This window comes from Callorhinus ursinus, unplaced genomic scaffold (assembly GCF_003265705.2).
Source record: "Callorhinus ursinus isolate GAN/ISIS: 27379988/994484 unplaced genomic scaffold, GSC_fseal_2.0 scaffold71, whole genome shotgun sequence".
NCBI classification, from domain to species: Eukaryota; Metazoa; Chordata; class Mammalia; order Carnivora; family Otariidae; genus Callorhinus; species Callorhinus ursinus.
The window spans coordinates 5,587,245-5,610,789 of NW_027397133.1; the positions used below are offsets into that span (position 1 = coordinate 5,587,245).

Sequence of the window (23,545 nt, forward strand, 5' to 3'; positions counted from 1 at the left end):
GGACAGGAATCAGAAGAGAATGCTGAATAGCACCCTTTTAATGAAATTGTACTGGGCCTGGTATCCAGCAAACTGGTCATGCTTATTTATCAATTCCAATAACTTAGTTTTAAGTTATTTTAGATTTCCTAAATACATAATCATGTCATTGGTAAATAATAAGTTTGTTTCTTCTTTTTCAATCTTTGTATCTTTTATCTCTTTTTCTTTCTTTTGTGCATTGACAAAAACTCTTGTTCCTTTTAACCCATTCACACTTTTCAAAAAGATTCTTGCTGAAATATTTTAAAGCATATTTTAGAAATTTTTTTCAGTACAACTGAAACAACTGAATCCTGGACAAATGTGCTAAAATATGATAAAATAATTTTGCATTTATTCCTTTATTTTCCCCATGAAACACTTTCATTCACTCGTCTATCCCATAGGATATTATTTCATTTGATGTACAATTGACTTTTGAACAACACAGGTTTGAACCATGCAGGTTCTCTTATACATGGATTGTTTTTCAATAAATATAGTACAGTACTATAAATATATTTTATCTTCCTTATGATTTTAATAACATTTTCTTTTCTCTAGCTTAATTTATTGTAAGAATACAATGTATAATACATGTAACATACAAAATACGTGCTGTTTATCAGTAATGCTTTGGTCAATAGTAGGCTATTAAGCTTTGGGGAAGTCAAAAGTTATATGCAGATTTTCAATTGGGTGGGACAGTGTCCCTAACCTCTGTGTTGTTCTAGAGTCAACTATTTCTTTTTGTGTGTGTTCTTGTGCAAAATATGTATGTTGTGGTTTTGTGTGCACATATTTTTAATTTATATGTGGTATTGTGCATAAAACTAAATTGATTTTTTACTTTCCTCATTCAGTAGTATGTCTGTAAGATTCATCCATGTTTTTAGCATACATCTAATCTATTTTTTTTAGATTTTATTTATTTGACAGAGAGAGAGCACAAGCAGGAGGAGCAGCAGAGGGAGAGGAGAAAGCAGGCTCTCTGCTGAGCAGGGAGCCCGATGCGGGGCTTGATTCCAGGACCCTGGGATCATGACCTGAGCTGAAGGCAGACGCTTAACAGACTGAGCCACCCAGGTGCCCCACATCTAATCTATTTTATAGAACTCACCTACAACATCTTATCTATTTACTCTTCCATGACAGACACCCAATTTTCCATTGGCAATAATGATGCAATACATCTCCATAGTCCTATACAAATGTATGAGAATTTATTTAGGACACATATCTAAGGAATGCATTTGTGGGTTCACAGCAATGTATATGTAAATATGTTTTTGTAATGTAAAATGTAAAAATGTAAATATGCTTACATTTACAAATGATAGCCAGGTTAACCTTTGAGAAACTGCTGGACTGTTTTCCAAAGGCTTCAGACCATTGTACATTCCCACTCACAACGTGTGATGGTTCTGATTTTTCCACTTCCAATGTGGGATGCGATCCCAGGACTCCAGGATCATGACCTGAGCCAAAGGCAGTCGCTTAACCAACTGAGCCACCCAGGCACCCATACCAGCACTACTTTTAATAGCCAAGGACAGGAAACTGCACAGTGCCTATTTACAATCAAATGGATAAATAATTTTGGTATATTTATACATTAAAATAATATACAGCAATGAGAGTGAATCAATTACTTTCACTCCCAACAGTATGGATGAATGTCATGGACCTAATGTTGAGCAAATGAAGCCAACACAAAACTGTACATATATTATGTTCTATATCAGGTATAAAAACAGCAAAACAAATCTGTGCTATTATAAATCAAAACAGTGGCTACATTGTAGGGGAGAGTAGTGATTTGAATGAGGCATGAAGCAAGCTTCTAAGGTGATAGTCTAGTGCGGGTCTGCAAATGTGCAAGAATTTTATTAGGGGAAATGACTGTGAGAGAAAATGGAAAGTGAGCAGAAGAGGCTGGAAGAACTGCCAGACTATGATGTAAGTCTAACACTGAGTAAAGGACAAGGGAAGGAAGATTGGGTGGAAATGCTCTAGATTTCTATCTAGGTAGTCTCAGGAAAGTTAGGTAAGTTCACTGGAGGGTCCTAGAGACAATCTTATCTGCTTGACAGATGAGTCCCACATTCCCAGGAATGGGCCTAAATTAGAATCCTTGCCACATTTACTTACTGACTGGGGGTGGTACTTGGGGTGTTTGGCCTCAGTACAAACAGCAATGGTCTTAAAACACAGCAACTGGAAGCCTTCGGTCACTTGCATTAGGATATTTGTGAAGTGCATTCTCATGGCTGTCATAGGTGCTGGTTTTGTTTGGTTTCTTTATCTAGGTTCTGGTGATTTGACTGTTGAAAATTAACCTATGATGTGCATTTTTTAAACATGTATTTATACTTCAATGAAAATTTTAAAAATATATAGTGCTATTCATATATTAGAAAACTCAATACTGTAAAAATATCAGTGCTCCCCTGAATGATCTATATATTTAGCAAAAATCCTAGCAGACTGTGTGTGTGTGTGTGTGTGTGTGTGTGTATGTAAACTAACAAGCTGATTCTAAATTTTTTTAAATTTTAAAGTAATCTCTACACCCAATCTGGGGCCCGAATTCACAATCCTAAGGTAAAGAGTTATACGCTCTACTGACTGAGCCAGTCAGGTGCCTTATGATTCTAAAATTTATAAGGAAAAGCAACAGTCAGTAATAGCCAAGACCATCTAAAAGAAAACAGAAAAGGGAGGATTTATACTACAAGATGTCAAGACCTTTTATGAGTTTACAATAATAAAACAGTATGATATATATGCAAGGATATATGAATAAACGAGAAGACAATAGAAAATTCAGAAACAGATTCACATGTCTAGTCACTTGATACATGACAAAGATGACACTCAAGTATAATGAGGAAAGGACAGTCTTTTAAAGAAATGAGGCTAGGTCTTTTGCATAGTCATATGGAAAAATAATCTTGATCTTTACCTCATCCTGTATACAAACATCAATATGAGGGGCACCTGGGTGGCTCAATCAGTTAAGCATCTGCCTTCGGCTCAGGTCATGATCCCAGGGTCCTGGGATCGAGCCCCGCGTCGGGCTCTCTGCTCAGCAGGGAGCCTGCTTCTCTCTCTCTCTCTGCCGCTCTGCTTACTTGTGCTCTCTCTCTCTCTAATAAATAAATAAAATCTTTAAAAAAATCAATACGAGATGGAATGTGGATCTTAAAAGATTTTAAAAGAGCTACTAAAATATCTTCATAAAAAATAAAATGTCTTCATGAATTTGTGATAGGCAAAGATTTCTAAAAATCACTAAAAGAAACTATTGAAAAACTTAAAGCATGATTGTTCACTGCAAGGTACCATAAGGAAAGTGAAAATGCAAGCCACAGAATTGAAAAAAAAATCACAATACACACAACTATTGAAAGATTCTTAGCAGAATATAAAGAAATCCTGTAAATCCAAGATAAGACTGACAGCCCAACAGAAAATCCACAAATCACTTGAACAAGCACTGCATTAAGGAGGATATACAAATGTTCAATAAGCCTTTGAACAGGTCCTCAATTTGCTCAACTGCATTAGTCATCAGAGTAATAATGGAAACCTCAATGAGACACCACTCTCCACCTACCAACACGACCAAAACAATTTTTTTTAATTAAAAAATAAAAACATCTGACACTACAAAGTGTCAACAAGGATTTGGAGCAACTGTAACTCTATTACTTTGCTGTGAGAGTGTAAATTAGTTCAATCACTTGGAGAATGTTTGGCAGTGTCTGCTAGTATTAGCAATAATCACGCCTTGGATAAACCTCATTGGCTACAATACTGCCACTGCACAAAGCTATGTCTGCTAGAATTAAATATACACATCCTCCATGACATAAGATTTGCACTTCCAGCGAGCAGAAAAATAAACACACTACACACACATCCCAAAATATATATAATATTTGGCCCATGGGATGTAGTTTACCTACCTCTGCTCTGCAATAACAAAATAAGTAAATGATTGCTTATAAACAGCAATATGGCTCAATCTCACAAACACAATTCTGAACAAAATAAGTGGGACACAAAAGAATATATACAATATAATTCCATTTATGTAAAGATAAACAAAAGGAAAAGTAGTCAATGGTGATAGAAGTTAGGAAAGGGCATTTGAGAGAGAGGGGTAGTCACTGAAAAGGAGCAGCAGAAATGGTCTATTGTGTCTGTCCAAGCCTACGATGGTAATGCTCTTGTCTATGGATGCCTGAGGCACTGGTCCAGGCTCTGTATTACTTGATAGAGCCCCACGGGGGCCAGTGTTGTGCCTGGACGACATTGGTTCTTACTATGATCATAGGACACACTTCAGCAAACAAAACAAAACAGGAATAAGATTTATAACTCACATGTCCTGGAGGGTACATGGCATGCCCAAGGGCCACACAGGGAGGTCAAAGAGAAAGAACAAGCTCAGATCTGGAGCTCTGCCTTTGATTGAGTCCAAGGGTGGGATGTCTGGGGTTTCATGTGGGTTCACTCATTATTGGCTAAATGGCAACATACAAATGGAATTAGGGGATGGAAGAGCAGAGGCCAGGTCACCAAAGTGGTCACTTATCTAGGTCACCCACGGCGACTAAAAGGGTAAGTTCATGGATGTGGATGGCCTAGATCCTCATCTGGTTGTTTTGCTAGAAACTATGTCATATAGCTGGCAATATGATTATTCAAAATGACTTTTTTAAAAATGGATGCCTCAGCAATCAATAGCTTAACATCAGGCACTTACACTACAGGGTTCAATATCAGCCAGTGTTCAATCAGGAAAGCTGTGTCACAATGATTTTAGAGATAAGGGAATTTTAAAATAGGAATTAAACCTTGCAAATGTGGAAGGAGGTATCAGAGTTTGTAGGAATTCTGAGAATCCAGGCACATCCAGCTACTGAAGAACAGTTAACAGGGAACATGGTATAAGATCAGTGAATCCTGCAAACATGAGCCTAATTGCTACAATTCTTTTTTTTTTTTTTTTTTTTCTTAAGCACAGGAAGTGGTAGATGGAATACCATGAGGGAGAACACAGTATTTTGTAAGGTCCACAGATGGTTCTTTTGCAGAAGCACTGGAGCAGGAAAGGCAATTCCGTATCTAGAGCAACTTTTCTCCAATGAAAACAGTGTGCTGTCCCTTCCATGGTGGAAGTGGTCTTGTGTAACCAAATTCCTAGCAGGGTTTGGGTAATTCTCTTTGGAGAACAGTACCAAATTTTTCCCTTCTCATTCAACTGATCAGAGAACTCCTCATGAGGCCACTGGCATGGGTTGAGAGACAGGAGTCACAGTAGCAGGAATAGGAGCCATTCCCTATGGCAATCTGCGTCACTTGTTCAGGCAGCTTGCGACTTCTGTCTAAACCTCGTCTCATCTGTGTCACTGCCCCTTGATGTTGAAGTGCTACTGGCATGCTCAAATTTATGACTTCATTGCATGGTAATTTCCTGGTTCATGGCCAAATATTTAGTTTTAACTAGGGATCAAAGAAGCTAGAAGCTGCTTTCTCGGGAGTAATGCCATCTGCAGAGAATGACCTAACTTTGCTTCCAAATCCCAAATATGTATGCTGCGGGCCCCATGCAGTGTCCGTATCTGTCACAGACACTTCATATGTCATCAGATGTATATCAGGGGTCAAAAATCATTTCTGTAAAGAGCCAGATAGTTAATATTTTAGGCTTTGCAGACCACAAAGACAACTCTCACAATTACTCAACGCTGCCATATTAGCCTGAAGGCCCCATAGACAAAATGTAGAGTGGTCATGGCTGTTTCAGTAAAATTTTATTTACAAAAACAAGTGGCAGCCAGATTTGCCCCTTGGGCAGTAGTTTGCCAATTCCTGGATTAAACTGTGAATGAAGATTGAAAAGTTGGTATAGCTCTGAGCTGGGACCATAAAAGCATATTAATGGCCCTACCAGATGAAACTAAACTTCTCTGGATGATGTTTACTAATAGGTATAGAGGGAAAAAAGCACGTTAGCACAATAGCTGCATATCAGGTGCCAGCAGATGTGCTGATTCACTCCAGCAATAAAACCTCATCTGAAGCTGCAAGTCATGTCAAGTCCTAATTAAATTTACAATAATCCCATGTCATTCTCCAAGATTCACCTGTCTTCTGCACAGGTCACATGAGTAAATTGAAGAGGGGTATGGTAGAAAACATGACCCCTGTGACTTCCAAGATACCGCTAGGGGTACTAATCTCTAGAATCCTTTGAAGAATGTGGTATTGCTTTTGGTTTTCTATTTTGGTACATACAAGGCAGTTAGTGTTTACTTGTCCTTTATCAAAATAGTCCTTGTTTCATTGGTGAGGGAACCAATGTGAGGATTCTGCCAATTGTTGGGTATTTCTATTGCAACTCTGCATTCTGGAACTTGGAAAATAACCAGATGATGGGCTCAGGAATCCATTCAGACCACCACATACGGACCTGAGCAAAAGCATCCATTATTTGTTGTTTATAAGCCCCACTATTAATTGCTGAGCACAATGCACTTGAGGTTCCAGGAGTAATGTCATCTCTAGTGTCCAGTAATCCCTCCATATTCTGGTTATTTCCACTTACCTAATATATAACCTCCATAAAATATAGCTGCAAGTCACTTTGAGGAAGTCTAGAACAATTTATAGTATATAGTTTTGGCAGTATATCAGATTCTTTAAAAGGGACCCAGCCGGACCTTTAAGGTGCTCTGGAAACGGGAACTGACTCACGTTATGGAATTGGCTGAGGGGCCACAACTCTCATGTTGACTCAGGCCAGAATAAGAAAAGCTCACCAGAGGATCTAGTTTCCTGCAAGGAAACCATCTTGGGGGAGATCATTACAGGTTCTTCAGGCAAGAGGAGACTAGGTCAGAGCAAAAGCCTTCCTACTAATGGCAAAGGAGACTCACCTAAGTTTAGAGGTCAAAGACCTCAACTTTGTTAGAATCTGCCCATATATTCGCACCTCAATTTTTCAGGATTCTATTCCTTCCCTTTGATGCCCTATAACATAAGAGAATCTACAAGGTTGTGAACCAATCAATGTGTTATCATTCGGTTGCTGACTGAATTTGACTTTGGGTCCCTTTTTTGTTAAAAGAAAAAGAAATGCTTACTCTATATAACAAGTCCCCAAAGTGTTAATATGTAGCCACGCTCAAAACTAAGATAGGAAAATCCCCCACAGGCCAAAATAAGTGTGAGCCGACGGTGTCAAGTGGGAGTTGAGACTAAATGGCCTGCAAAGGCCAATGGAACTGGATACACAGAGGTTTAATCTTTAGTGTAGATGGGAGTCAAGGGCAGAGGAGCCATGCACACTCGGAGAGAGTAGTGAACTACCCATTATTACAAATGAAAGACTAGTTCTCTTTCACTGGCTGTGAAGAAACAGGAAGTCCCTATTGTTACCACCATCTTTGGACCAACCTAAAGAACAAGATCAGTCAGAAGGGCAGATAAAAGAATCAAAAGGAAACCATTCTGAAATCCTGACTGAACCAGGTTGAAATTCTGCTCTACTTGTGGCTTTTCCAGTTATGGGAGACAAATCTTTTTGGTTTAACACAGGGATCAACAGGTATTTTCTGTAAAGGGCCAGAAAGTATTGTGGGTTTTGTGGGCCAGTGTTTGTCACAACTACTAAACTGTCACTGCCATGAGAAAACAGCCATAGATACATAAATGAATGGGCATTACGATGTTACAATAAAGCTTTAAAGGTGGTAGACCACATTTGGCCCACAGGAAACAGCTTGCCAACCTTCTGTTTAACACACTAAATTAAAATTACCTTGAGAGTTGATGGGCTATCCTGGTATCTACTAAACAAAACTAAACATGGAAGGCCTAGGATTTCTCATATCTAATGCAACTTGAGGTAGCATATACTTTACATAGCATGTGAAGGTGTGGTCCAAGAAGTCAACTTTGGAATACATATATATATAATGTATGTATGTATTTGCTGAGTAAAGCCCTTTAACCAAATAAGCGTTAAGTATCAGTGAAATGACTAAGTAGGAAATGGTATTCAAACCCGCTCAACAGCTTGTTCCCATCATGCTAGATGCTCCCTTATGGGTATCTTTTCCTTAGGGAATCTTTGTTAAATTTTACCTCAAAACACAGTACCTTCGTTCTCCATCTTCATCATTTGCCTACTCAGTTACTCTGTAAACAATTTTCTCATCATTCCTTTTCTCCCACAGCTCAAGGTTCTCTGTGCCATGGTGTCTGTAAAGACACAGCTACTTCCCTAATCAGACCAAGCACTGGAAGGGACTGCCAGCACCCTGGGATATCCATTCACCCAGTAGGGAGGTCTGACAAGAATCAGGATGTATAAATTTCCACTGTTGGAATTACACTAGAATCTTCTGGTCACATGGACTTATGCCTAAACTTCAAATACATTAATTACAAATATATGGTTACACTCACTAATGTATGTCTCTGAATGACCACAGAAATTTTTTTAACAACTGATTTCCAGAGTTCTATTCCTTGGTTTTGGTTTTATATACCACATGATGATAGAGTTTCTTACTGTAAGGGATATGTTCTTACAAATTTTTAAAATTATAGTTTACTGTTACTACAAAGTAACAGTATTTTACTATAAAACTGATGCTTAATAAGAAATCTGAGTAAAATTTTGAAAAGTCCCTGAAAATCTTGCCACTTTATATAGGGTAAATAGCCCTTCACATGACTGGATGCATTATTAACACATTCAGAGACACACATATGTTTAAAGTATTTGATGTCCCTAAACTACCTTAAACTGTTACTTCTTCTATCTTAAGTCTTAGCCATCATTTTAATGAATCTGTTATTGTATAAATTTATCAAAATATATTTATATAAATTCCTACTGATGAACATTTCCACTTTTACAAAATTAACAGCAATGATGAGCTACTGATCTTTTTCTCCTATTTGAATCTCCTAATCATATAAGTTCTTATTCTATCATCTGATGAAAGAGATTCCACATTCTGTATTTTGATATATACTGACCAACTTCAGAAAGCAATTATTTCGGGTACCTGGGTGGCTCATCCAGTTAACCATCCAACCCTTTTTTTTTTTTTTTAATCATCCAACTCTCGATTTCAGCTCAGATCATGATCTCAGGGTTGTGAGATCAAGCTCAGTGTCAGGCTCCACGCTGAGTGTGGAGTCTGCTTGGGAATCTCTCTCTAAAGAAAAAAACAAAAAACAAAACTAAAAAGCCATTACTCAATCCACTGCTAGGAAAAGGTGTGAAAGTCAGTCATGCCCCACTAACCAATATGTTTGATAAAATTACCACATTCCAACAAATATTTTTTTTCTTCTTTCTACTCCTGGGGAGAGGAAGGAGTAATAGGGTAGAGAACTTGACAAAAGTAATCTACTTCAAATAGCCTCTCTACCCAAGTTTTTGGGTGTTTTTTTTTCCTAAAGTTTTATTCATTTACTTGTCAGAGAGAAAACACAAGCAGGGGGAGCAGCAGGCAGAGGAAGCAGGCTCTGCACTAAGCAAGAAGCCTGATGTGGGACTCAATCCCAGGACCCCAGGATCATGACCCGAAAGCAGATGCTTTACTGACTGAGCCACCAAAGTGTCCCTACCTAAGCAGTTTCTATGAAAGTCATGCTAAAACCCTTATTTAGAAGGCAATCACATCAAGTCTGGATGGAAATGTGGAGAATAAGAAACCAATGATCAATTCAACATTTACTAAGAAATGTTTGTCATTAGTATAACTTTGACACGTAAACCCCTGCCTTGACATTCTTGAGAATAGAAATAAACAGTGTAATGGCTTATTGTAGGATTAGCAATCAATTTTCAGTCTATGCTGTCACAAAAGATAACTATCCACTGATTTTATGCAGTGTAAATTCAAAGTCCAAGATGATAAGACCCAACTTGATAAGAGGCTGGGAAAGACAGGAGCTCATCACAACAAGGCAAAGCCCAATTACTAGGACAGATTGCAGTACTGAGTAGTTTTCTTGCATTTCAACTCTGTCTCCCTGAATTAATTTTATGAAGGCCACATTTAGGTTACCTGTTCTGAATACAAATTTTTATGAAATTCTGGAGGTGATCTCAACACAATTTTCAAATATACATTTCCTCCATTTATTAATTTAACAAATATCGAGCACCTCCCAAGTACCTGGCAATGTTAAGACCATGTAGAACCAGAACAAGTCTCTGCATTTATGGAGCTTACATTCTAATGGGCATTAATTTTAGTGTGTCCATTATACTTTTATACAAGGCCTGATAAAACTCATCCTTTCCAAAGCCTCTCCCCTGAGTAGTATTTAATAAAGGTCAAAGTTCAAACTGTACCTTACTATGCCACTTACAAGTGTTCTCTGCTGTGTGGCCTCCTGACTACTGGGATAGGTTAAGCTGTGGCTCAAACATTGACTTTCATGAAATAAATGATTTTTTCTTTTGAACTTCAGGATTGGAAGAATTCACATGACACCTGGGTTTTCTTTTAAAAATCATTTTATACAACTATTTTCCTGGGTGGACTCTCTGATGTTCTTCCCACTCCTATTACTTTTATAGGATTTATCACCAGCATGGATTCTGTGATGAATGGTAAGATTTGATCGCCAGCTGAAGCTCTTACCACACGTCTCACACTTGTAAGGTTTCTCCCCTGTGTGAACTCTCTGATGAGACTGTAGCTGTGAAGAGCGACTGAAGACCTTACCACACACATCACATTTGTAAGGTTTCTCTCCAGTGTGGACACTCTGATGAAGCTGAAGACTTGAGGCCTGACTGAAGTGCTTACCACACTCCCCACACTTGTAGGGTTTCTCTCCTGTGTGGACCCTCTGATGCATGTCAAGATTCAAGCTCCATTTGAAGCCCTTCCCACACTCCTCACATTTGTATGGCTTTTCTCCGGTGTGGACTTTCTGATGGGCTTGAAGGTGTGAACTGCGACCAAAACTCTTCCCACACTCCTCACATTTGAATGGTTTCTCTCCACTATGGACTCTCTGATGGGCCAGAAGATTTGAGGCCTGCCTGAATACTTTCCCACACTCCTCACAATTATATGGTTTCTCTCCTGTGTGGATTCTGCAATGAATTTTGAGATCTGCTCTACGACTGAATCCCTTCCCACACTCTTCACATTTGTACGGTTTCTCGCCAGTATGGATCAGCTGGTGAATCTGAAGTCGGGAACTCTGATTGAAGCCCTGCCCGCACTCCTCACACTTGTAAGGTTTCTCTACGCTGTGTGCCTTCAGATGGATTTGAAGATATGAACTCTGACTGAAGCCCTTTCCACATACCTCACATTTATAGGGTTTCTCCCCTGTGTGGACTACCAGATGAACTTGATAATGGGAGTTCCTCCTGAAGCTCTTCCCACACTCATCGCATTTGTATGGCTTCTCTCCTGTGTGGACTCTCTGATGTGCTTGAAGATTTGAACTCAGAGTAAAGCCTTTACCACACACATTACATATGTAGGATTTCTCTCCAGTGTGAACACCCTGATGGGCCTGAAGACTTGAAGGCCGACTAAAGCCTTTACCACATTCCTCACATTTGTAGGGTTTTTCTCCTGTGTGGACCCTCTGATGAATGTATAGATTTGAGCTACAAATGAAGCCCTTCCCACACTCCTCACATTTGTATGGTTTCTCTCCCGTGTGGACTCTCTGATGGGACTGAAGATGTGAATTCCGACTGAAGCTTTTACCACATGCATCACATCTGAATGGTTTCTCCCCAGTGTGGACTCTCTGATGGTCCTGGAGATGAGAGGCCTGACTGAAGGCCCTCCCACATTCCTCACAATGATAAGGTTTCTCTCCTGTGTGGACTTTGCAATGAACAGTAAGTGCTGATCTACGACCAAAGCCTTTCCCACACTCCTCGCATTTAAATGGCTTCTCTACAGTGTGGACTTTCTGATGGGTTTGCAGAAGTGAGCTCTGACCGAATTCCTTACCACACTCACCACACTTATAGCCTTTCTCTCCCACGTGAACTCTCTGATGAATACGAAGAACTGAGCTATAACGGAAGCCTTTCCCACATTCGCTACATGTATGCAACTTTGCTTTTGAGTGTAATTGCTGATGAAGATCAAAGGTAGAGAGATCACTGAAGGATTTTTCACATTCATTACACTGGTAAGGTTTTTGTCCTGTGTGAGTCATACTATCCTGGTCCAATGTTGAAATCTTCATGCTGTCTTTCTCACAATCATCGTCACTGTAAGATTGGTCACTTCTGTGTATTCCATGATCTAGGTGATGTGAAATCCAACTGATGACATCAACATCCTGTTTACACTGACACAGCTTATTTTTCTTGGAAATTTGTTGGTTTCTATTCAGATAACTCTGTGACTCAGTCAAAGAAGTTTTCCTCCATGAGTCCTGGGCTCTCAAAAGTGGAAAGTCTGAGTTTTCAGTACCATTAGGACCATCCACTTTACAATTCAGTATACAGTTCTCATCTTCAGAAATTTGAATAGAGAATCCTGCCCCAAGCTGGCAGGGGGAATCACCTTGTTTGTGAAGCTGAGAACTATTTATCATGGAGTTTTGACATCTGGATAGGTCATTTGCAATGTGTTGCCAGATTTGCCAGCAGGAAAGCTCTTCATGTGGTCCTCTGTCTTGAACGGTCCTCAGCTCACTTTGATTGCTCCCTCCTATAGGGACAGAATTCAGAGATGTGGACAAGTGAAAACTTCATTCAAAGAGTCAAGATTTCACACTTAGGATACAGTATGATACTTTAATGAACCTCAGGATGGTTCAGCTTATCTTCGTCACCATATATGAAATACTCTGGCTTATATAGTGATGGAAACCAACCACTTAGCATTAATGAAATCCAACAAAAACAAAATTACTGCCACCTGACATACGATTTAAGTCATTTTTCCAAAATTACATGTCTTTCCCACCATAGTACAGTATCAATCAGGACAAGCATTTTGCAGTGTTGACAGCTTTTAACAGTGCCTAGCAGTTAGCAGGTGTTTAAGAAATGCATGCATAGATGGATTCGAAACTGATGTCTGAGATTATCCAGAATGCTAAATCCCAGTTTAAGTGTAAATAAGTCAGAGTAGAAAAGAGCTTTTATAAGTAAGGTATGTGAAATAAGACAAGAATGGGAAAATACAGTTTGCTAAGAAGTTGAAAGGCTACACCAGAGACAGCAGTATACCAAGGGGGTACTGAGGAGAAAATCAAGGGTGCTAAACAAAGAAAAGCATGAAGATCTATACACTAGATCCTTCTGAGGCTTCTGTACTGTCTCTCTAAATGCCTTCCCCCCACCCTCTGCCCCCGCCTCAAGAGGAATGAAAATTTTTTTTTAAGATTTTATTTATTCATTTGAGACACACAGATACAGAGAGAGCATGAGCAGGGGGGAGAGGGAGAGGGAGAAGCAGACTCCCCACTAAGCCAGGAGCCCAATGTGGGGTTCGATCCTGAGCCCAAGGCAGACGCTTAACCATCTGAGCCACCCAGGCACCCCAAAAGGAGTCAAATTTAGAGGCCAGGGAAGAATGCTGTCTCTTTGAAAATAGTGTGGAAAATTTTTGGATATAGATACATTGGCCTTCAACAAAATGACTGTTTCTAAGTGCAGAATGCAGTTCGTTGGTGAGCTGGGAAATAAATTCCATCACTTATGATATTTTAGAAGAAACAGACTAGGAACTATTAGGGAATCATCACAGGCAGTAAAGCTGTCATCGTATGAAATGCCTTCGAAAGTCGTATATTTACATCTATACACCAACGCTATGTCTGAGGTAATGACATAAGATTCATTTATGATTCCATATGTGCATTTCGGAAGAAGCAAATGGGATGCAGCTGGGCAAATCTTTTAAGGGAAAGGCTAACTCACAAGCTGGCTATTTTCTGAGACCTTCCATTCCCTGATATAAGAGATATGGAAGTTGAATTTCTTCCCTCCTCTGGGGGAGCTGCCTAAGAAGTGGACCAAAGAATCCTCTATCAAAAAACAATCTCCTCCCCAAATGAATATGCTCTGCTACTAAAGGAAAGTCACAGGGAGAGAATGGTGTTCGATTTGGTTATAACAACAGTGCTACGTGTTCTGTACAGGTCTCTGTACAGGCTGGTGCGGGTCAGCTTGTACAGAAAGGCAAACACACACACATATACCATAGGCAGCCGAGAAATTAGAATCAGGTTAAGAATTCATTTAAAGACAAAAAATATTTTGCAATATCCCTTCTTCACATGGATCTGTTCGCCTCTTACCTATTTCCGTGGAGGGCAGGCTTTCCTATACAGTAATTCATTCATTTATTCAACAAAGATTTACAGAGCCCCTGCCGTGTACCAGGACTATTCTAAGCACTGAGGATAGTGAACAATCAACAAAACAAACAAAAGTCCTCCACTCTTGAAGATTACACTCCAGTGAGGAGGCAAAGATAAAATAAACAAATGAATAAAAATATGTGAGGCGATGATCACCCAAAATAAAGCAGCGCAGAGAGTCAAGAGAGAATGGCATTTTCAACAGGGTGGTCAGAGTCCTCACATGAGATTAGAACTGAGTGACCTGAAAGAAGTAAAGAAGGGGCCTGCAGGGTTATAGGTGAGAGACTATTCCAGGCAGAGAGGAACGAGTGAAGGGTTCTGAGGCAGAAGCTTCCTTCGCAGGTCTGAGAAATGGCAGGGAAGACACTGTAGGCAGAAAAAATGGAGCAAGAAGAAGGACAGGTGTATTTAGACAGGCCGTGGGAGCAGACCACAGAGGACTCTCTAGAAGCTACTTTAAGTGGTTTTTACTCTAAAGAAGCCATAAGAGAATTTTGAACAGAAGACTAACAGAAGACTAAGACTTTGCTTAAAGTTATAAAGGATCCCTCAGGCTGCTACTTAAAGCACAGACCGCAGAAGGGCAGGAGCAGGCACCCCTGCGAAGACTGTTGCAATAATCCAGGAAAGAGGTTTGGCACTTGGACGAAGGTGACAGCACACAGGTGGCGAGAAACAAAACAGATGGACAGGTAACTGCGACAACGCACAGTTGCTTCGTTCTTACCTACATTTCTCTCTATCGGGGTTGCTGTCTTCATCAACCAGGGCCTCTCTTCTCTTTCTATGTGCCATTTATCTCGTTTAAAGGGCTGATGTCCTGAGAACATGCAAAATCATGAGTTAAAATGAATGCGACGGAGCCACCCAGGCGCCCCTCCGTGTAGATTTAATTATATGGATGGATTAGTAATAAAAGCAACCCTGTGACTTTTGGACAGAAGATTTATCAGTCTATAAAGTGAAGCCGACTTCAAAAAATATATCCTCAAGATTTGTACTTATGTTAAACAAGGGCCTTCAGGGCGCCTGGGTGGCTCAGTCGTTAAGCGTCTGCCTTCGGCTCGGGTCGTGATCCCAGGGTCCTGGGATCAAGCCCAGTGTCGGACTCCCTGCTCCACGGGGAGCCTGCTTCTCCCTCTCCCACTCCCCCTGCCTGTGTTCCCTCTCTCGCTGTCTCTCTCTCTGTCAAATAAATAAATAAAATCTTAAAAAAAGGGCCTTACCAAGTATATAAATCTGTTTTTGATTATAACTGTTAATTAAAATTGCAAGTAGGTATGTTAAAAAATAAATAAATAAAATGAACATGCTAGAGCTAAAATTTACCGGAAATTTGAGTTCCAACTGCATATTCAAGATATCAAAAGTGTGTTTTCCAAATCTTTTTTAAATCATGACCCATTCAAGAAATAGCACTTATTTCATGACCCAACTACATACATAGAGATATGTATTATCCAAAGAAAGTCTGAATGACCTATTTCTAACCCATGTCTGTTTTCACTGAATCTCCCAGTGGCCCTCACACACTCATGCAATCAACCAGTTTTTTGCTGCAATGTGTCCTAGGAAGTTCTGATATTCTCTCCCCTATTGATTTCATTCAAAACTGCTCATAGAATTCAATAAATCAGTTTTAGAATTCACTAATGCGATGGGAGTGAAATCTGAAATCAAATCGACAAGGTATAGCAGTATACTGTCCATTTATAGTCCTTTACAAAAACCCAAATGAAAAAGACCTGAAAGATCCTGTTCAGAAAAATCAGAAACATCCTGTGTCCCACAAGAATTAGCAAAGTCCAATCCCCAAATTCAGGGAACCATTTCAAGAGCCCCAAAGTCTTAAAACCCCAAGGTGACAAAGATCCTCCAGAGGGAGGCTGTTCTCACCCACTGAGACCAGGTTCCTGAAGTTTTCTAACATGACATCCTGGTACAGCTTCCTCTGGGCAGAGTCCAGCAGTCCCAGCTCCTCCTCTGTGAAGGCCACCGCCACGTCCTTGAACGTCACTGCCTCCTACAACAAACACATACAAGCTCAATCTTATACCCAAGGGCCACTGCAAGAGGTGGGAGGATGGGTGGGGAGGTGCTCTGGCTCCTGCGCAATCTGTAGATTTCCCAGCCCTTCCCCTTCTCTCCTGCTGATGCCACACACCGATTTTCCTCAGCCTCATCAAAAGCACTGCTATGGAAAAGAAAGCTCTATTTACCTGGTCCTCTCAGTGAGCACTGTAATAAGCAAACTCCCTAGAGTTCTAACAGCTGCATCCTAAACTAAAAAGGTTTTACTTTTTAATTAACATTGCCAATTACCCCAGAAACATTGAACAGTTTGGCCCCAGCAGTGTTTGAGAGCACCTGCCTTCCCACTGAAGTGGGAACCAGGTCAGGGGTAGCGTTCTTTGTGGAAATAAACCAAAAGGGCATTCCAGGTCACTGAATGAGAAACTCTCTCTCCTCCTGCATCTGTCTTCACTGGAATACCATACTCTGACCCCAGATCTCTGATGTTCTGTGTGAATTTAAGCAGATGTCTTTTTCACAACTGCTTGTCTTTGTATTTAAAATGAAGATAGGGGTGCCTGGGTGGCTCAGTTGGTTAAGTGTCTGCCTTCAGCTCAGGTCATGATCTCAGGGTCCTGGGACTGAGCCCCAGGTCAGGCTCCCTGTCCAGCAGGGAGTCTGCTTCTCCCTCTTGCTCTGCCCCGCCCCCTCTGCCCCTGCCCGGCTTGAGCGCTCACAGGTTCCTGCTCTCTTTCTCAAATAAATAAAATCTTTTAAAAAAATAAATAAAATGAAGATAAAACCAAGCACCTCTTTATAAAATTGTTCTGAGGTGTCAATGCACTGAGCGACAAGTCCTTTAGTATCCCTGGATTTTTTAAACTAAGGTTATGTATTACTTTGATTAAAAAAAAATACACTGGGGGCACCTGGGTGGCTCAGTTAAGCATCTGCCTTCAGCTCAGGTCATGACCCCAGGGTCCTGGATTTGAGCCCATGTCGGACTCCCTGCTTAGTGGGGAGCCTGCTTCTCCCTCTCCCTCTGCCCTCCCCCTGCTCGTGCTCACTCTCTCTCAAATAAATACAATTTTTAAGAAATAAATAAATCAATAATAAAAAATACACTAAGAAAAAAAACAGTAAGTAAAATACACATAGGGTTTGTGACTTAGGCATGGGGGAGACAGAATCTAGCTCTCTAATTAGAAAATTTCTAACAGTTATCTTTTCTTGTGAAGCTGAAGCCTGATCCTGATGCACTGTGCCATATTTGAATATCCCACCAAAAAACATCCAATGCACCAGATATAAAACATACCTCTTAAATTTTGAGTACTTGTTAAGGACAAAAAAAAGGCAGTAATTTTCAGGACTGTTTTTTGAGAAATAGATTAAATCAGGAGAGATTACTTTTAAAAAAATAAATAAAAACTTAAAAAAAATTGTTGCATAGTATTAAATTAAAAAAAAAAGATTCAAGTGTATGTTATGGGGTTGGGGGATCGACAAACAGGTGAGAAGGAAAAAAAGTACAAACTTCCAGCTATAAAATAAGTCAGGGGATGAAAAGTACAGCATAGGGAATATAATCAATAATAATACAATAACTTCGTGCAGTGACAGACTGTAATTACACTTATCATGGTGAGCATTTTGCAATGCATCTAACTGTCAAATCACTATATTATACACCTGAAACTAGTATGTCAACTACACTTCCATTTAAAAAAATAAAACAAAATAAAGGTATGAAATACTTTTTAAAATTCTTAAAAGAAATAAAGCTGTATCTATGTTATGAATACAAATACACAGCTACAAATACATATGATGAAGAGATTATGGAAATAAAGCATCTATTTGCAGAGGAAGTAGTAAAGTGCAAGATATTTTTATTTCTATTGTTTTCTACTTTTTTTTTAAAAGATTTTATTTATTTATTTGACAGAGAGAGACACAGCAAGAGAGGGAACACAAGCAGGGGGAGTGGGAGAGGGAGAAGCAGGCTTTCCGCTGAGCAGGGAGCCCGATGCGGGGCTTGATCCCAGGACCCTGGGATCATGACCTGAGCCGAAGGCAGTCGCTTAACGACTGAGCCAGCCAGGCACCCCAAGTTTTCTTCTTTTACTTGTGAGATTAAAAAAATGATGAAATAAAAGCTAAAACCAAAACCAATTAAACTTAAAAGTCATAAAGAAAAAAGCACCTGACACGCTCAACAAGTCCTCAGATGCACTCTCCTTAAAAGAGAACTTGTGTCCAGTCTCTGAGGACTAAAACGTTAAAGATTTTTTATGTATTTATTTGACAGAGAGAGACAGTGAGAGAGGGAACACAAGCAGGGGGAGTGGGAGAGGGAGAAGCAGGCTTCCCGCTGAGCAGGGAGCCTGATGTGGGGCTCGATCCTAGGACCCTGGGATCATGACCTGAGCCGAAGGTAGACACTTAACGACTGAGCCACCCGGGTGCCCTAAAATGACTTTTTTTTTTAAAGATTTTATTTATTTATTTGAGAGAGAGAGAGAGAGAGAGAGAATGAGCAGGGAGCCCAATGTGGGGCTTGATCCTAGGACCCAGAGATCACAACCGGAGCTGAAGGCAGATGCTTAACCAACTTTAGCTCCCCTAAAATGACATTTTTAACAGTAAGAAAGACAAACTCTACTCACCTTGAACACGTTCATATTCTCTTTCCTTCCGGGGAAACAGAATCCTAGAAAGATAGACTGGGAAAGGAGAAAAAAGTCAATGGAAACTCGTCAAGTATGTCACTAACCCATGGGACGGTGCGGGTGAACATGGCTTGATGAGCAGAACACGGCATGCATACCAGACACCCCCCGACCCCTTTCAGTAGGAGTGCAAGGAACAACCTGCCCAACCACAGGAATGGCCTCATCCCAGTGTGCCTGTAGCTTCTGCAGTAGTAATTCTTATTCTGGGCAGGGTATAAATTGAGACAACAGCAATAAGAGAAGGCTTTGGAGTCAATATGCATGGGCCGAAGTCCTGGCGAGGCTATTCAGCAGCAGTGTCATCTTGGGAAGATGGTTCACATCGCTTTGCCTCAGTTCTGCCATCTGCAAGTGGGGAGAACAAGGGTATCCACCTCATGGGATTGCTGTAAGGCAGGAAGCTATCGGAGCACTCTCAGCTTCCTATTTCTTTCCAACTGCAGAATGATATTCTATAGTTTGAAATTATCCCTATAAATGTGATTTCTACCAAGAGAACATTGTTAGAATATGTGGAGTTCACAGGTTGTTGCTCTATCACGTCATGAGTCAGGGACTGCTCAAAATCTCTGGCTGTCTTCCTGATAATTTGTTACCTCAACAATAATATCTAAATTGACATGGCCAACTTTTTATAAAAAGGTATAAAAATAAGTGAAGTTTCTTTCTAAGCAGGAAGTGCACTTTTGACAGGTAGGCATTGAGGTAAAGAAAACTAATCAAACCCAAGATTTTGCAACAACAATAGGTTGACAGTCCACACCTAAGTTAAATAAAAAAGACAAGCATCTGAGTTGTAAACGTATTGTTATAAATAAAGGAATGTACAAGAAATAAACAGGTGAGAAGAGAAAGTTTCCCCTACAGCAGAAGGCAAACCAAAAAATGTAGAATGAAAGATAGTTAGATAATCATCAATGGATGCTAAAAAAAATGGTGAAAGTTTGGGAAGAAATAAGATAGTCACATGGTCTCAAAATATTAACTGGAAGATACCTTACCGAAGAAAACAAAGTTGAAACCAGCAATTGGGACAAACCCACAAACGGACACGTACTTCCCATGATGCACTGAGAAGGTGCCTTACCACTTACTTCTGTAGCATCCCGGCTGCTAATGCAGAGCCTGAACCTAATCATAAACATCAGATAAACCAAAAAAAGAGGGACATTCTACAAAATAATTTGCCAATATTCCTCATGAATATCATGAACTAAATAAATAAAGTCAGAGGATTCATTCTCTTTTTTTGTTTTGTTTTAAGTAATCTTTGTATCCAGTGGGAGCTCAAACTCACAATCCTGGAGATCAAGAGTCACATGCTCTACCACTGGACCAGCCAAGTGCTCCGGAATCATTCCAGATTAAAGGAGATTAATGAAATAAAAACTAAGTTCAATGCATATCACAGGACTGAACCCTGAACTAGAAAAAGAAAACTGCTCTCAGAGACTTTATTGGGGAAACTCGAAAAACTGAATATGGGCTGTGGATTAGATAATAATTTGTTATTAATGTAATTAATTCCATTTTGATCAGTTTCTAGCTTGCCCTCAAATGGTTCAGCAAAGAAAAACAAAAACAAAAACAAAATACAAGTATGATAAAGCTGTGAAAGAGACCCCAAAAATGGCATTGGAAGCTAGCAGGACCAACAGCTAGAACTTGGTGTTTCCCACTAATCAGCGAGAATCTCACAGGGCCACTCAGTCTCAGTGATCGTGATGAACAAGAAAAGGACAAGAGACTCCGTAACACAGAGACAAAGACATTCTACAATGACAGGAAAAAAAAAAAACAAACCCAAGAACTGCCCCCCCCATGAGTGACTGACTACTTTATTAATAGTGACAACTGAAGTCTCAATTTTGTTTCTCCCATCTACTAGCTAAAAATAATTACAACATCCAGTCATCAACTTGCTTCTGCTTTTGAACAGCATGCGAACCAGAACAAATCCTCCTCACTGCTTAAAATTCCCCAACTCAGCTAACACAAGCCAAAACCCTGTAAGCAGCCCCACCTAATAGCCTTTTACCAAGACACCTGGGTGTGTGGGCTGCTTTGCTTCAGCGAGCTAAAACAAACTTAACTCTTTGACTACAGGTATGTTCCTGGGAGGTTTTGGCTGACGGTCACTAACAGAGCAAACAGGCCAAACATAAGTAATTTGATGGGCACCAGGGTGGCTCAGTTGGTTAAACGTCTGACTCCTTTTTTTTTTTAAAGATTTATTTGAGAAAGAGAGAGAGGGTGTGCACACAGGTGTGTGGGCAGGGAAAGAGGGAGTTCTCACTCCCCACTGAGTGTGGAGCCCAATGTAGGGCTTGATCCCAGGACCCTGAGATCCCCTGAGGGGAAAAAAATATATCCAGCTCAGTTTTTTTTTTAAGATTTTATTTATTTTTTGACAGCGAGAGAGAGAGACAGTGAGAGAGGGAACACAAGCAGGGGGAGTGGGAGAGGGAGAAGCAGGCTTCCTGCGGAGCAGGGAGCCCGATGCGGGGTTCGATCCCAGGACCCTGGGACCATGACCTGAGCTGAAGGCCGAGGCTTAACGACTGAGCCACCCAGGCGCCCCTCCAGCTCAGTTTTATCTGTTACATCCAGCAAAGTCAATCTTTTAGGTCTCAGTTTCTAGACAAGAACCTTTCCTGAGCTTCTCGAATTTTCACATGCACAGGAATCTCCCCAGGATCTTGCTGGAATGCAGATTCCTGGGCCCCACAGGCAGAACGTCTGAATCAGAATGTCTCGGAAGGGGCTCAAGGATGAGCATTTCTACCCAAGTGATGCCAATGCCACTGGTTTGTAGAGCACAATTTAAGTGGCACTGCAGCGTACCACCAGGCCCAAAGAAAGCAGCCTCCACTAAACAGAAATAAACACAAAGAGAAACCAGACAAAAAGGCTAAGATGTTATCATTACATTCCAAGGTTATACGTAATTAAAGTTTTTATTTATATATTTCTGTATTTTCCATAGTGATTAGGCTACTTCTATGACATAAATATTATTTGAAATAAATGACACAGATCAGAAAGCTACCTTAAAGTAGGAAAGATAGGGGAGCCTGGGTGGCTCAGTGGGTTAAGCATCAGACTCTTGGTTTCCACTTAGGTCATGATCTCTGGGTCATAGGATCCAGCCCCATGTAGGGCTTCGCAGTGGGGAGTCTGCTTGAGATTCTCTTTCTCTCCGTCTCCCTCTGCTTCTGCCCCTTCCCAGCTCGTGCTTTCTCTCTCTAAATAAAATGAATCTTTTAAAAACAATAAAATAAAGTAGGAAAAACAGCAGTACCACTTAACACAGCCACTGTGTGACGGAAATGGGTTCATTTGCGTAAAGCTTTTAGAATCGAACTTAGCCACTAAGGCTCAGCTATAATCATTACTCAAGTGCGTGTCCCACACATTCTCCAATTTACGTGACTATCGCAGTAGAAGAATGCCAAGTCCTACTCACGCGGAGCTCTGATGCCTCCTCCTCCGCGCAGTGCTTTTTGAGAAGTCAGGGCTGGAGAAGGAAAGGAGGTTGTGAAATACCGGGTTTGTTTCCGTTCCCGATAAATTACACTCCTCAGTACCAGCTAGAAGCAACTCTCCTTCCAAAAAAAAGGTCAGGAGTCCAGGACAATTCAGCTGCCTGGGCTCACAGAACCTCACTGAGAAATGGGCGCTTCTCGGATAATTACAGCAGTATTAGTAACAAGAAGTCTCCTGCCAGGCAGTTATAAACCTTTTACTTGTACTACCTCGTTTCTTTCCTCACAACACTGTAATAGGAAGGTATTACTTTTATTTCCCTTTTACACAACAGCAAACCAAGACACAGAGGGATTAAGCAGCCTGCCCAGTAACCCACCCATATGAAGACGGCTAGTTCGCAGGTGGGGAGCCAGGACAGGGGTGCAGAGAGCCCGAGAGACCCTTAAACCCGGAGAAGCACAACCAGAGCCCGCCCCATCCAGGGCAGGTCCCCAACGCGCAAAGAAGTTCCGCCCAGGAGAACGCAAATCCCTACCCCGGGCTATCAAACCTCCGTTTTTAGCCGCTCTTCCTCTTTCTCCCCAAATGAAATGCTGGTGGCTGCGGGACCCAGGTGCGTTTTCGGGAGAAGTTTGAATGGGTCGTGGACAGCCGACATGAAACACCGTAATCAGGGAAAAGATGGCTGCTACGGCGTCCTCCTGGGGCGGAAGTGCCTGCGACCAACCAGCACTCCTGGACTACACTTCCCAGAATTCCCGAGAACCACCTTCTTCAATGGAAGTACCTGTGACTACACGGAGCTCCTGGACTACACTTCCCAGAACTCCGCAGCACCACCGTCTTGAATGGAGGTACCTACGACTACATGGAGCTCCTGGACT

At 40.8% G+C, this 23,545-nt stretch overlaps 1 protein-coding gene and 1 pseudogene across 10 annotated transcripts; both read right to left on the reverse strand.

Annotated features, from left to right (window-relative positions):
• Positions 1-3,688: 3,688 nt before the first annotated feature.
• On the reverse strand, positions 3,689-3,858 carry LOC112807325 (U4 spliceosomal RNA; annotated as a pseudogene).
• A 5,914-nt stretch (positions 3,859-9,772) lies between these two features.
• Positions 9,773-23,483, reverse strand: LOC112807128 (uncharacterized). 10 transcript variants are annotated; one of them, XM_073886502.1, is made up of 7 exons: positions 23,212-23,483; positions 22,639-22,689; positions 22,222-22,417; positions 19,107-19,163; positions 16,321-16,447; positions 15,152-15,244; positions 9,773-12,761 (listed from the first exon to the last, which is right to left on the reverse strand). In XM_073886502.1, exons 4-7 carry the CDS (start codon positions 19,119-19,121, stop codon positions 10,576-10,578), a joined length of 2,421 nt encoding a protein of 806 aa, XP_073742603.1. In that variant the 5' UTR covers positions 19,122-19,163; positions 22,222-22,417; positions 22,639-22,689; positions 23,212-23,483; the 3' UTR covers positions 9,773-10,575. The 10 variants fall into 10 exon arrangements, with proteins under 10 accessions (XP_073742603.1, XP_073742604.1, XP_025705583.1 ...); XM_073886503.1 differs by having other exon boundaries at positions 23,197-23,483; XM_025849798.2 differs by lacking the exon at positions 22,222-22,417.
• Positions 23,484-23,545: the final 62 nt, after the last annotated feature.